Source organism: Elgaria multicarinata, chromosome 1 (assembly GCF_023053635.1).
Source record: "Elgaria multicarinata webbii isolate HBS135686 ecotype San Diego chromosome 1, rElgMul1.1.pri, whole genome shotgun sequence".
NCBI lineage: Eukaryota > Metazoa > Chordata > Lepidosauria > Squamata > Anguidae > Elgaria > Elgaria multicarinata.
In genome coordinates, this window is record NC_086171.1 from 48,123,960 (window position 1) to 48,138,435 (window position 14,476).

General features: G+C 41.5%; 2 protein-coding genes across 4 annotated transcripts in view; both read right to left on the reverse strand.

The window, feature by feature from the left end:
* The window catches only part of LOC134399619 (nebulette-like), a 56,775-nt gene extending 50,369 nt beyond the window's left edge, over positions 1–6,406 (reverse strand). The window contains exons 1-3 of the mRNA XM_063127706.1: positions 6,114–6,406; positions 5,950–6,021; positions 352–456 (exon numbers count right to left, since the gene is read on the reverse strand). Of these exons, the coding sequence (XP_062983776.1) occupies positions 352–456; positions 5,950–6,021; positions 6,114–6,182 (246 nt within the window). The 5' untranslated portion in view covers positions 6,183–6,406. The remainder of the gene's footprint in view (positions 1–351; positions 457–5,949; positions 6,022–6,113) is intronic.
* Positions 1–14,476, reverse strand: part of LOC134399692 (LIM zinc-binding domain-containing Nebulette) — a 181,354-nt gene that overhangs the window by 70,476 nt on the left and 96,402 nt on the right. The window lies entirely within an intron of this gene.

A 14,476-nucleotide genomic window follows, 5' to 3' on the forward strand; every position in this document is an offset into this window, starting at 1 on the left:
GGGGTGCTTATTCTCACAATCAAATCATTTTTGAGGAAATTGTTCTACTTCTCACTGAAAGCTACTTTCAGCATGAAAACTGAAATGGGGAAAACATTCAGTGCAGTTTTATTTAAGCCTCAATTTATTCATCTATTAAATCAGGAACTCAAAACAATTAATAAATGTAAAATATTTTCAACTTTTAATATACATTACAGATTACATACAGTTCAAAGTCTTGTAATTTATTGAAATACAGGTGCCTAATGCTGCTTCATAAAACAGAGTGCAGATCTGGTAAACCACTGCTGTGTATGTCACTCCACAATAAATATCACCAAACAATTCTCAAAATAGTATGTGCCATACCTCAGAAGTAAAGGCAGCGAGGTTTTTCATGTGGATTAGCTGAGGGGTGTCTGATATAAACGTGCACTTGCCTTTAGATTTTTCATATTCTTCCTTATAATGTATCTGCAAAGGAATGAGGTGGGGGAAGAGGTGGGTCAGAAAAGAGAATCAGATGGTAAGAATTTAAAGAAATAGAGAGATGTATCTATAGATTAGGCAGAGTACATAAGCATAATGTGAACATAGCTAATTAGCTGCATGAGGGAAACCTGGTTCAGATCTCAAAAATTAACTTGAGGAAACGGAAGTAGCAAAAATACATGTTCTTAAGTATTTTGTGAATTTCAGAACTGAAGAGGCCAAATTAATGTTAACTTGGAGCATGTTCCTGTCATAGTACTTGCTTCCCTTCTTCCAGTCTGAAGAAAGACACAGAGTCTGCTGGTCCAATTAATCACAAATATAATTTCTAACAACCATCCACCACCACTAACTTCATCAACTACCCAACAACAATATGAACATTATCTACAGAATATATACACAGGGCTTCAAGCCTGACCTGCAACATCCCAGGTGCTGCTAATCTGTACACCCTGGCTGGTGCAATTTGCTCCCTTTGTTTCAGGAGCTTGGTTAACCCTTACCATTCAGGTCTGTAAAATCCTTTTTTATTTAGAGTGAATACACTGACAGTTCTACAACTGTGAAGCCACCACCAAGAAGGCCCTATCTTGTGTGCTTCCCAACTCAACCAATTTCACTGGTGGGTACACAATCAAAGCATTTTTGAGAAAATTGTTCTACTTCTCACCAAAAATTATTTTTAGCTTGAAAACTGAAATGGGGAAAAGATTGGGCTTGTTCAGACGAAACGCTAAGCCATAGTTAGGCTGCTAAGCCTTTTGCAGCAAATGGTTTGAAAGTGTGTTTAAACCATAGTTATGTAACCATCATGGTTAGGAATGGTTCACATGACACATTGGCTCAGTTCAGACAACACATTTCTCTACGCATTGAACCCCACTCAACGGTTGAGTTTGTAGGGGGTACTCACTACACAACATGTTCCAACTCCACCGTTGTGTGAGTGTGTCTACCATGGAGTTGAGTAAAAGTCAATGTGGCATTTGATTGGCAGTTCTTCCACCTGCTGTACCCCCCCAGACTTCCCAATGGTATCCCATCATCCATTACTGAAAGAAAAAAAATCCCAGCAGATCTCCTAGAGTGGCACTTGCTCATTTCGCCACTCTTGCCAGGGAACTCTGTAGCCAGTGTGAAAAGTCCACTCAATGCTACAGGAAACTCCACAGAGCCCTCCACACAATGCAGAACACAACTGTTGATCAGGAACTGTCCTCTGCACAGTGGATATTCAGCGTGGAGTGTTTTCTTTAAAAAAACCAAAAAACTCCACCGTGGGGTGGAGTTTTCCCTCCAGACAACACATTTCTCAACGGTGGTGTAAAAACTCTACCGTGGAGTTCTAAAACCACCATTGAGAAACGTGTTGTCTGAACTGAGCCGCTAAGTCATGGTTCACATGAAACGCTAAGCCATAATGTTTAGCTCAAAATGGTTAACCGCTATGGCTTAGCATGTCGTCTGAACAGGATCATTCAGTGTAGTTTTATTTAAGCCTCAATTTATGCATCTATAAAGTTAGGAACTAGAAACAATTTAGTAACTGTAAAATACTTTCAGCTCTGAATATACATTTAAGTTATTACATGCATAATCTAAAATCTATATCAAAGTTATAGATCTTAGATCATGTTCAGGGTCATAAGAGTGCAGGCAGTAGATCGTTCACAATTATGGACACAGCATCTATGTTTGGATATCTCCCAGTAATATGACTGGATTGAAGTAGCTGTTATATTAAATCATGCACATAAGAACTTACTTGTACCCCTTGAAAGGGGGCTTGGTGGCACATAGCTACCTGGAATTCTCTTTGTTTTATTTGGTATTTACATTTACAAAATAGAAAGCCTATCTTAGAAATGTGTCTTCATAGTATTCTTTGCAACATAGACAGTAGCATACTGGTAATCATATCAATTAATTAAAAAAACAGTTGCTTGCATAGTACATTTTATTTCTTTATTATTGTTTTATTTATTTATAAATAAATAAATTACTGATATTAACTGCCTTTATTAACAAATTCCAAGGTGGTGCACAAAATTAATTAAAATAATATTATTCACTCACCCTTCACTCTCAAACAAGAATGAATGCCTTTTTAACATCTTGGAGGATACTATGGCTGCATTCAGACAACACAATAGTGAATGGTGGGTTAATAGTCAACTGCAGGGTTGATTATCAAAGGGGTACTCCCCATAAAACATTATAATCCACCATGGTGTGGATTAACCCCAACATCGAGTTGACTATTAATCAACTGTGTGTTTGATTGACACGTCCCCCACCCTCTTTCCACCCCAGTCCTCCCACTGGTATCCCATCAGCCACTGAAAGTTCTGCCGGCTGGACTAAAGCGTCAACCGCTGTCTTGCCGGAGGTCTCTGTAGGCAGCCGAAATAGTCAACTCAACAGGGTGAAATAGTCCATGGAGCCCAACAGACAACATACTAAACAATGGTTGTACAAATAGCCAATTCTGCAGAGCGTTGTTTTTCTCTGTTGGTTATTTGGGGGGAATAGTCAACCGTGGGGTGTTTTTTGCCTGACAATAACCAACGGTTGACTATTCAACTAACTGTTGACTACTTTAATCACTGTTGGTTGTGTTGTCTGAATGCAGCCGATGTGTCTCCTCCAACAGATACGTGTATCACCAAAAACCAAACGAAGTGCACTTTAAAAAAAACAAAAAACCTATTAGTTTATTCCTACAAATATCACACAATTAATCGGATAAGATTCCTTTAATCAGACAACAAACCTAATAACGTTGCATCCTTATTCAAGAGATTTATCATCATTTCCCAAGGTCTTGAATGGTTATCTATTATGGACTGGTACCTGGAACACTTTCTCTCTCTTTCTTCAGTGTGAGAAATGAGCCTTTACTTTTAGTTTTTGTTTCCTTTTTTACTTGAGGCAGAATACATTAGTACCTAAGTGCACTCAGTAACAGTATATTAATTGAACTTCAGAAAAAAACAACTCTGCTCCATTTTAAATTCAACTCAGTAGATTACTGACAGCCTTTCAACTAACATCCTGCGCTTTGTTGCTTATATTTACCTCATTCAGAAAATGAGGCGCTAAGCTTGAGTCAATGCAGAGAGAGATGCAAAAAGGGTAGGTGAGGACATCTAAACATTTGTGTTATCATCACTATACTCATGCTGGCAGAAATCCAACAGAGTTCCATTAAATCAGTGAAAAGAGCTTTAGGAAAAAAAATCAATGGCCTACAGGAAGAAGGCTCTTTGTGGAAAGCAACGATTTTTGGTTCATATTAGCTATACTGGACCTGACAAGTTTCCAATTCTATATATGCAATAAAAGCATCAACACTAAACAAAAACTTAAGGCACAGTCCAAAGTTAAGCATAGTTAAGTCTCAGAGTTATTTGAATGGAAAAGAATTAAGAACGTGCCTTTGAAATCAGTGGTCCTTAAAGTAGGGGGAGGGGTAATGTGAGCATTAATATAGCCAAAGTTAAACATTTTTAAGTGCAGAAGTTGCTTTTAGTAAATTATCTCAAGACTGGTCAATATTATTATCGTCCTATTATAGATGGTGGTTCTTAGATTGAAAGATTATAGTGTCATCTGTGGCTACTTCAGTGACATCACAGATGGGGGCTGACACATGTACAGTGGTGGCCAAAATTGTGGACACTTTTTGAAATTTTCATGTTTGCATGCTTATAGAAAATGTTCTGTTTCACAAAATTCAAATGTTTATATATCAGTTGAAAGACCTGATTCACATAATACAACAATCCTGCTTCTTTTCCTGGGTGTCCAATCAACTCTTTTCTTTTGTGCCATTGCTCTATTTATGATGTACATAGTATGTACACTTTTAATTTGAGAAATACTTCAAATATTCACACAATCTCCAACTGCACTTCAGTTACAGAACAAACAGCAAAACTGACTTTCCTCAACTTGAAACATGATGTATCACAGCTACTGCCATGTGATTGGTCCCCAGAACAAGGACTCTGATTGGCCAGTAGTGTTTGCAATTCCAATCCGCTTCTTCACTCAATCACACCTGTTTGTTTTTAGACTAAAGTAAGGATAAAAATTTTATACTGCAGATATTTGCATTCTGGTTTTTGTATTGAATTCAGCATTAAATTCTCTTTAAATTCAGCATTAAATTATCTTTAATTAATTCTCGTTAAATGATATATAAACATTTGAATTTTGTGAAACAGAACATTTTCTATAAGCATGCAAAGTTTCAAAGTTGCAAAACATGAAAATTTCAAAAAGTGTCCACAATTTTGGCCACCACTGTACATTTATTCATTCATTCATTTGTTTTATATTTCACCTTTCTACCAAGAAATGGCTGGTTTTAGTTCTGCCTTTCAGTCAAAGAGGAACTGAAGGAAGCTAACAGAATTAAAAACACATATAGAAAATAAGTGGGGGGGGGGGTTAAAAAGAAAACTAAATCAAATCTACCTCGGGGGAGGGAGAACAGCAATAATGACCACTGATAATCAAATTCCCCAAAGCCTTTCTGAAGAACTACATTCTGAGCAAACAGCAAGGACTATACAATGAAGCAACTAGGCATGCCGCTCTAAGAGAGAGAGATTCATAGCTCAGGCACTACAACAAAGAAGGCTCGCTCGCTCGTTCTTCGCTCTCTCAAACTCATTCACCCACCATACGTTAATTAACCTTGGGGCACTGTGGCATGTGCCCTCTGCCATTATGAATACGCAAGCCCCATCCGAGTCTGCTTTAGGGTTATGCGAGGGTTGCTAAACTCTCAACTCCTGCCACCCAGGTTCAGATGACACAACAAGCCACATCAACCCCCCGCCAGGGCTTGTATATTCGTAATGGTGGCCATCATGTGTCACAGTTACTCACAGGGAAATTAACCCATGAAAGGCTGTTACATCATGTGAACTGGCCTATCATGGGTTAATGATAGACTGAGAAATGAACCTCAGCCACAGCCAGAAGTATTGTGAATGTGAACTTTAGGGTTTTTTTTAACCTTATACTTAAATTATAAGATATTGACATTCCAGGAACCAGTATTCAAGGCTATCCTAACAAAATGGTTAAACTCAACATTTATAATGCCACTTTAAAGTCAACTTCTAAAGGATTTGAGTGTGCATTACATTATTTTAAGTCCCATCCAAATATATCGACGTACTATACGACGAATTAAGCTGCTGCTGACAGATTACGAATGTTGAAGGCTTTGCAATAGAGAGAAAAAAGCAGAAGTCGAAAAGGACATAAGCTGGCCCTACAATGTCATTTTAAAGTAAAACTGCTGGCCCTTTCATGCACATATGCATACATATTTTCAGGAACTAATTTATATCAGAGTTTTGGATGCTTTCTTGAGGTAATAATTTAATATTACAGCTACTAGAAACATTACCATGTAATAAGGAATTAAAAGAGCACTCCAAAACCCTTACTTACATCACTTATCATCTCAGTACACCTTCTAGCAAGTTCCATGTTTCGGTCCTCAACCACAGGCTTAATGAACACCTAAAGCAGAAAGAGGAAAGCATTCCAAAACATTAGTACAATTCACATAATGAATCCTTTAGAACTTTACAGAAAGTGTCTGAGACACCTACCTTTGCTTCATCTTCATCTTCCTCCTCCTCTTCTTCATTCTCCCTAGATTCCTGATAAAGCATTCTCATTTATTTATTTTTGTTCTGTTAGAAAAACAGCAAAGTTCAGTAAGATAAAATAGCTTGTGCTCTGCGCAACTTGTTGAATGCCTATGCCAGGCTTCTCTTAAGGCAAGCTTAACCTCCCCATGGTTTTTTTCCTTATTTAGGCAGCACTTGAAAAGTCTTATCTGAAGAATGCAGCACAAGAGTTGAGTGAAAGGTGTCACAGATGCCTTTGCTAGTGGCCATTCTTAAAGCAAAAAGAGTTAATACCTTCATGCAACTGAGCAGATATATTTAAGGGGAATGTTGAGCTATATGAACTTTGAAACTTAAGCAATAGAGTATCATTACTAGTATTACAAAAATAAGACAAGTCACAAATCCAGTGGACAAGCTGACAAGCTGACATTTAAATTATCAGAGATCGTTGACTAACTATGACAAAACCTCACTATCCATTGCAAATAAGGCTTGCGTAGAAATAGAAAACATAACTCTCTGATATCCCTCCAGTTTTCCAAGAAGCCATATATTTTAAGTTTAAGAAAGAATTAAATTATAGAATAACCCCGCATTAAATTTTGACACATTTTGCTGAAAGCATTCCTGTCACTTTGAATGAACACAGCCTGGTCTACTTCACAAGTAAACAAGTTGAAATGATACTGTAAATGCATTCCCGCCCCCCAAAAGCCTTCTAAAGTATACTCTAATGATTCAGAAAATGCAGGTTCTTCAGAACAATTTCGATTGTGCAATACTGGCATTGGGACCGCAGCCAAGACAGTATTAGAGTACCCTGTGTTGGTGTCTTTATAGACTAAGCACCAGATTGCAGAGCTGGAAATGTTCCAAAAGCTTGTCCTACCTGCCCTGCATTCCTTTTCCCTCCCATGAACCCACTGAAGACTCATTTTTCCGTTCCTCCTTCTTTGGGACTGGCCCTGTTTTCTGGATGTACAGAAAATATCATTCCAGGAGAACGCCAAGTACTCGGCAGTGTTTCCCAGCTCTTGCCAAACCTTTTCAGGGCCTTCCGAAGCAACGCAAAAGACCAAATGAAGCCCAGGGGCATATGAATGGCACACCCTAGACTAAAATCTCCTGTGGCCACCACATGCCAAATTTGCCAGGAAAACAGGCCTTTCCACTTTCAACATTCTGGTATTTTCAGCCCTTTATTTCTCCTCCATATATCTCACTACTCGGACTGTCCATTTGGGCTACATTACACTCACCTCCTGTGATTAGGACAGAGACACTTATCTAACAGGTGACACTTTGGGGAGGGGTGGAGTTTCTTGTGATCACATCCACTGCCATGACCTTGCCCTCAGGAGACAGCCAAGAACAAGACACAGAGAAGCATGAATTAGCCAGGGCAGAAAAACCAGCAGAACCAGCTGTAGAGCATCTGCTTTGCCTGCAGAAGGTCCCAGGTTTGATCCCCGGCATCTCAAGGTTTCTATGTTCCTAATGTTAGACAGAGAGCAGGGTTCAGAAGGAAGAACAGAGGATAGAAGCAGCACAGCATAAGCATGGGAAATAGAGGAACATGGAACCTAAATATAGTGGCGTTCAGCATAATAGAAAGGGACGGTTTGAGGAAAATACTTGGGGCATTAACTTGACTAGAAATAAAAAACAACTCAAGTGTTAATTTTTTTAAAAGCCACAAAGATCACCAACAGAAAAGCTCCGGTCTAGATATATCCTAAATCTAACATCTGAATGCAAGGGACAAACTAAACATTACAGTGGCATGACCCATACTGTTTGTGCCAAATTTCTATTGGGAAGATAAGAGGCTGCCAACCCTTTTGTCAAAGTTGAGCTCTAGGCGGCTTTCTGACATGAGCCAGGAGCTGCAAGCCAGAAGACCGGAAATGGGGGCAGTCAGAATCAAGGGCCTATCCAAACAAGTAATGGGACAAAGTAGGAGCCAGAACTGAATTCACACACACACACAAAAGCCAAGATGACTTTGTCATTCAAGCAAAGTCTCAGCCCAGGCAGGAAATGCTATTAAAGCCCTTTCTATCCAGGAAGGCCAATGGCAAGTCTGGGTGAACAGGGCCAGTCCAGGGTCTGAGAGTACTGGACTGGCTTGGCAGATGCTCCAGCCTATAATTTGGTGGCTCAACACACAAGACAGTCCCACACAGATTTGAAGTTTCTTACATTCCAGCACCAACAGCTCCTGATATCCTTTCTACACCCTTCAAACTGCCTCCCTCAACTATGTTTCTCTTGGTGAGGCTCCAAGATCAGAAGTAAACTCCTTGGTTTAAAAATGGCTGTGAGAGGCAGTTTGAGGGGAAATGCTAGCAGAGCAAAGGTTTAACACCCTCCTGTGACCTGTCTTTCATTTTAAATCCCCCCGAATGAACACACACACACACACACACGGAATTCAGCACAATCCATATGCTAACACATGGGCTGTTCCACTAGGTTGACACTAACCCCTGGAGGGGGGGAGAGGCGACCCTAGATGTTGTTCAAGAGAACTGACATAAAATGAATTGAAAATGTAATATCTAGCAATAATGAGGTAAGGGGAAGTTAGGCTCCCTACCAAGAATGCTACCTAACAAGGAAACATGGTTACCTTGACAACACAGACACAATGATAAATATGGCTCTTTCATGCAATGTCCTGAAAAACATAATTCTGCCTACACATTGTCAAATACCTATTTTACAATTTCCATATTACATTGCAACAGAGACAGCTGCTGGAGCTCTCTCAATGTTAGCATGCTTTAATATTTAAATAACCTAACAAGTATTTGAATATCTTTCTTTGCTACTTAGCATGTTTTGCTTTGCATATACTCAGTCAAATTTTAGGTCTCACAGCTCAGCTGGAGAAATTCTATGAAGACTTGAACAGATGAGTTAATGTTGCATAGCTTAGGAAATACTCGGTGTTAACTTGAGACATTATACATATCAAAATTACTAAATCAAGACTGAAACGGATAATGCCAAATAAAGGTTTTGGAAACTGTACTGCAAAATTCCTAGAAAGATAAATGTGAGAGGGAAAGTATTCTTACATGGGCTCCTTTCCTACTGGGCCTAAATGGAAACTGGATGAGGCCATTTGACAGTGCTGCACAGCAGGGCCTGTCCAAAACATTTTTTTACCTAAGGTGAAAGATAGGATGGTTTTCCTTCCCCCATAGATAAGTGACCAGACTGCCAGATCAATCATACTTCAGTAATGGTAACAGGATAGCATCTTCAACGAACCTGAGGGCAACAGGCCAGTTTAGGAGATTAGGACAGGCCTCGTGGCTCACATAGCTCTGCCCTCCAATGGGGAACTCAGAAGGAAGAGCCAGAGAACTGCTGCCTCCACAGAATCATTTGCCTGAGGTGGTTGCCTCACTTTGCCTAATGGTAGAGCTGGCCCTCCTGTGAAGCTCTGGGCCAATTCACCCAACATCCTACTAGACTTTACAGCGTAGGCATTCACCTACATATAAATGGGAACTGGGTCTACATAAGACTTAGGAGGGTATCCAGGCAGGAAGGGGCACTTGCATGAAAGAGCACACGGGGCTTTGGATGGTCATTCTTTATAGGAGTAGATATCTGATTGGCTGATGAGAGAGCCTGTTCTTTTGTCTTCTTTGGGGCATACCTCATGCTAGGTAGAGCCTAGGTGTCCCACTTAAGCTGGGTCACACTTGGCATTAAGGCAATCGGGGGAGCAAATCCAATGCCATGTCCAACAGCCAAAAGGTCAAGCACAGTTCAACAAGAGATCAGTTCAAGGCAGGAGTAGCCAGTAAACAGGCAATGGTCAAAGGCATAGTATTACCAGGCAAATGAAAAGTCTGATGCATGTTCAAGGTCCGTGTTTTACACATATTTTTGCATTTGCAGTATGCATGCAGATCGTGAATTTTGATTTAATATTTTGTACTTCTAGTGGTTGGTCTGTGACCGTATCTACATGAATGAATGCCGGGGTGTGTGGGGTCAAAGTCCAAACATAGGCAACCAGTCAGATACAAACACAGTCAAGATGCAGAGTCAAGCAGGGATCCAAAGATCAGTCACGTGAAGGCTGAGTCATGGAACAAGGAAAGAGAAACAAGGGGTCAAGACACTAGAGGCTGAGATAAAGACCTGAGCTAGACCTAAGGTTTATCCCGGGATCATCCCGGGGTCATCCCTGTTCATGTAAATGACACACAGGGGAACCCAGGAGCAGGCAGGGACGAGCCTGGGATAAACCTTAGGTCTAGCTAAGGCCATAGTGTTGTTTCCAGCAGCTCTCAATTACCAACTGATAGCTGATGAAGCCAAAACTTCCAAGGCCCACCCAGGACTCAGCTGAAGTTCATCACAGTCCTCTTTGTGAGGAGGGTCCCACTCATGAGCAGTCCTTTACTCTTTAGGAACCCAGTTGCTGTGATTCTTGAGGTGCATGCTTTGCCTCAGTGTGGTGCTTGTGCCTCCACCTTCTGGTGCCAGTGCATTCTAGGGTTTGACCTCCTCTTCGGCTTTTACAGGGGGTTATGGTCCTCAGAGAAGCTGTCCAGGGATTCCTCCATGTACACCAGTACTGGAGGACCCAGTATAGCTTCCTTGAAGGTGCTAGGGGCTTCAGTGTTGGGATGCACAAGACTGTTGGACTCCAAATACTGTTTATGTTTTTGATGGTTTTAAATTTTGTATACTTTTTAATGTTCACTGTTTTTAACTTTTGTAAGCTGCCCAGAGAGCCTCAGCTATGGGGCGGTATATAAATGTAATAAATCAAATCAAATCAAATCATAATACGACAAGTTAGCTTGGCCTGGGTCAAGCATGACAGCTTGGATTCTGACACTAGGTCACAATAGTTTTGATTGCTTGAATTTATCTGTTTTGGTTTTTGGCAAAAGAGCCAATACAGATGTGGAAAAACACAAGCACAGTAAGGGACAGTGAACTTATAGCAAGAGGAAGTGCAGGGGATCTCAGTGAAATGGGAGAAAAACAGGACATCCACAATGATGTAAAACACCATGACGGGATTGATATTCTAGGCAGTCACAGTATGGTACAACCAGCAGGGGTTGTATCCAGTTCCAAAAAGAACATAATAACCTAAGAAGAGCCATGTTGGATCAGACCAAGGGCCTTGCTAGACCTGCCGGCTTACGCCGGCAGGGAGGCGGGGCCGAGGCGCGCTACCGTTAGCGTGCCTCCCCCAGGCTTCCAGACGGCGGAGACGCAGGGAGGACGGAAGCCCTGCGTCGTCCGCCATTTTTTTTTTGTTTCAAGGGGCCGCGTTTGGCCCGAAGACTCCAGAGACGGTAAGTGGCTTTTTGACTTATTTTTTTAAAACGGGGGGGGGGGCGAAGGATGGGAGGGGGGGGTGGCACGGGGGGAGGGCAGGTGCGATCGCGCCGCCACTGCCTGAGCAAGCAGCCGAGCGGCGCTTGCCCGGGCAATGCCTGGGATGGGGCAGCATTGCCCGGGCAAGCGCCGCTCGCCTGCTTGCTCGGGCAGTGGCGGCGCGATCACACCCGCCCTCCCCCCATGCCACCCACCCTCCCATCCTTGCCCCTGCCATCCTTCGCCCCCCCCCCCGCCGATGGGCACAGCGCTCCTATGAGCGCTGTGCCAGGTCCGCGGCTTTTTGCAACTCCTTGCGAGTAAGCGAGGAGCCGCGAAAAGCCGCGGAAGTCTCCACACTTTCCCCAGCCCCGGCCTGAAGCCGGAGCTGGGGAAAAAGCACGCCATAAGCGCATTGGCTTATGGCGCGTAAGACCAGGCCTCAGCGCAGCCTGTCTCCGGATTCCCCTGTGTGTCATCTGGACGCACAGCAGGGAAGCCGGGTCAGAAGGCGCGCTAAGGCCTCGTCTAGGAAGTCCCCAAGACTCCATCTAGTCCAGCACTCTTTTCACACAGTGGCCAACCAACTGTCAATCAGAGACCCAAATCAGGACCCCCCAATGCTACCTTTTCTTTGTAAGAATTGGGAAATTATGGTATTAACTTAAAAAGCAGCAGAGATAAGTTGTCTAAGCATTTTCAATTGGTTATCTATGTCAGCTCATCTTGATTTGATGAATTCCCCATACTACTTCAGTAGAGCTGAGGCCTGTTTCATCCCAATGCTTCATGTCCAGTTTTCCATTCCTTGCCCTTGAAAGTACAGTTCTACATGTATAAAGACATTTATGTAATATTCTGCCATTACAATATCCAATTTCCATTTATATGATATACCCATCAAAAGCACACAACTGTAGTGCTCTTAAATTTTTAGATATAAAATGCAAGTCTCAAATTAGTGACCACTTAAATTATACCTAAATCAAACAGAATATTGCTGGTTAAAGGTCAACATTGGTTCTGCTTCACACATACAGACATTTTACATAAGCAAATATATAGAAATTGAACTTGTCAGTAGATTCCCATATGGTAATAAATGTACACATTTAATTCCACCACCTATGTACAAATTTAAAAAACCACTACGCATGAAATACCTTAAATTGTTGCTGAATAAGTACCTCAGATTTCTGTAGAAATATAGGATTGGATGCAGGTTTAGTTATACTTAGAGAAGGTCCACTGAAATCAATGTCACATTGATTTCAGTGGGTTAGTGACTAAATCTGCAACCCACAGTAGTGGGCAACTTTCAGCCTACAACTCCCATCAGCCCTAGCCACCAGAGCCAATTGTGAGGATGATGAAGTTGTAGGCCAAAACAATTGGCGGTAAAATGAGAAGGGGGTTGAATTCAAAGCAGGTCACAAACACAAGAAGGCCACAAGTTGCCCACTACACTAGGATGACCATATAAAAAGGAGGACAGGGCTCCTGTATCTTTAACAGTTGTAATGAAAATGGAATTTCAGCAGGTGTCATTTGTATATATGGAGAACCTGGTGAAATTCCGTCTTTATCACAACAGTTAAAGGTGCAGGAGGTATACTAGAGTGACCAGATTTAAAAGAGGGCAGAGCACCTGCAGCTTTAACTGTTGTGATGAAGAGGGAATTTCACCAGGTTCCCCATATATACAAATGACACCTGCTGAAATTCCCTTTTCAATACAACTGTTAAAGATACAGGAGCCCTGTCCTCCTTTTCATATGGTCACCCTATTAATTGTGCTGGAGATTATTCCAATATTATTCCGGTATCAGCAATGCACTGGGTGCTTAATTTAAGGATATCAGGAGCAGAGTCAACATTGTTTCTGGTTTTTCATTTATTTCATTTATTTATTACATTTATAACCCACCTTTTTGCCTCCAAGGAACCCAAAGGCAATGTAAATAATCCTCCTCCTCTCCATTTTATCCTCAAAGCAACAACCCTGTGAGGTAGGTTGGGCTGAGAGTCTGTGACTGGCCCAAAGTCACCATCTCCTGACCCCCGACTTCCAATCCAACACTTAGTTCTCCCAACTCCCAGTCCAACACTTTAGTCACTAAACAACACTGGTTCTCTTTTTAACAGAACTACCATATGCTCACTATGAAGATAACACTGAGACTAAGGCCACAGCTAGACCTAAGGTTTATCCTAGGATCATCCAGGGTTCGCCCCTGCCTGAGCACTGGATCCCCTGTGTGTCACCTAGATGAACAGGTTTGACCCCTGGACGATCCAGAGATAAACCTTAGGTCTAGCTATGGCCTTATAAATTAAATTTTAAAAATGAGTAGCATAGAATGATCTGACTGCAGACAGCACTGTGTGCATTTTTCCATGGTAGACTTGGGCAAACTTTCAGGAAGAAAGAATGGTTTTGAAGAGGGATTTAAAAGCATCTGGTCTGAGCAAAACTATAAGGATTTTTTATTAATGGGAGTAGCAGGAATGGGAGAAGAAAAGCATAGCCTGAATATGAAGTTGTGGTAAGAATAGGAATAAGGGGAAACAGATAAAGCGACATAAAATGCAATCCCAAATGAGCTGCAACAGACAGAGTAAGTACAATAGATTTTTTTTTCAACTCAAAAAACCCTATTTAATAACATTTACATATTCAGGCTGCCACCAGAAAGTTAATTTCCAGGAGGCCCAAGAACATAACTTGGATGAGCTTTTAGGCTCTATCTCTCTGACAATCTCATAGGCAGCCAAAGCCTGCCTTTCAGTAAAAGAGACTTTCTAATGCCAGAGGCTGGTTTGAATCTGTACCAATGAGCTTCGTGGATTTTTCTAGAGCAGGAGGACAGTTTTAAGTCTCATCAAAACCCTGAAGATAATAATCTGTAAATCAAAATGGCATGAGGCTTTGCCAGGAGGCAGAAGAAGGAAATGTCAAATCTTATTTATACATATCT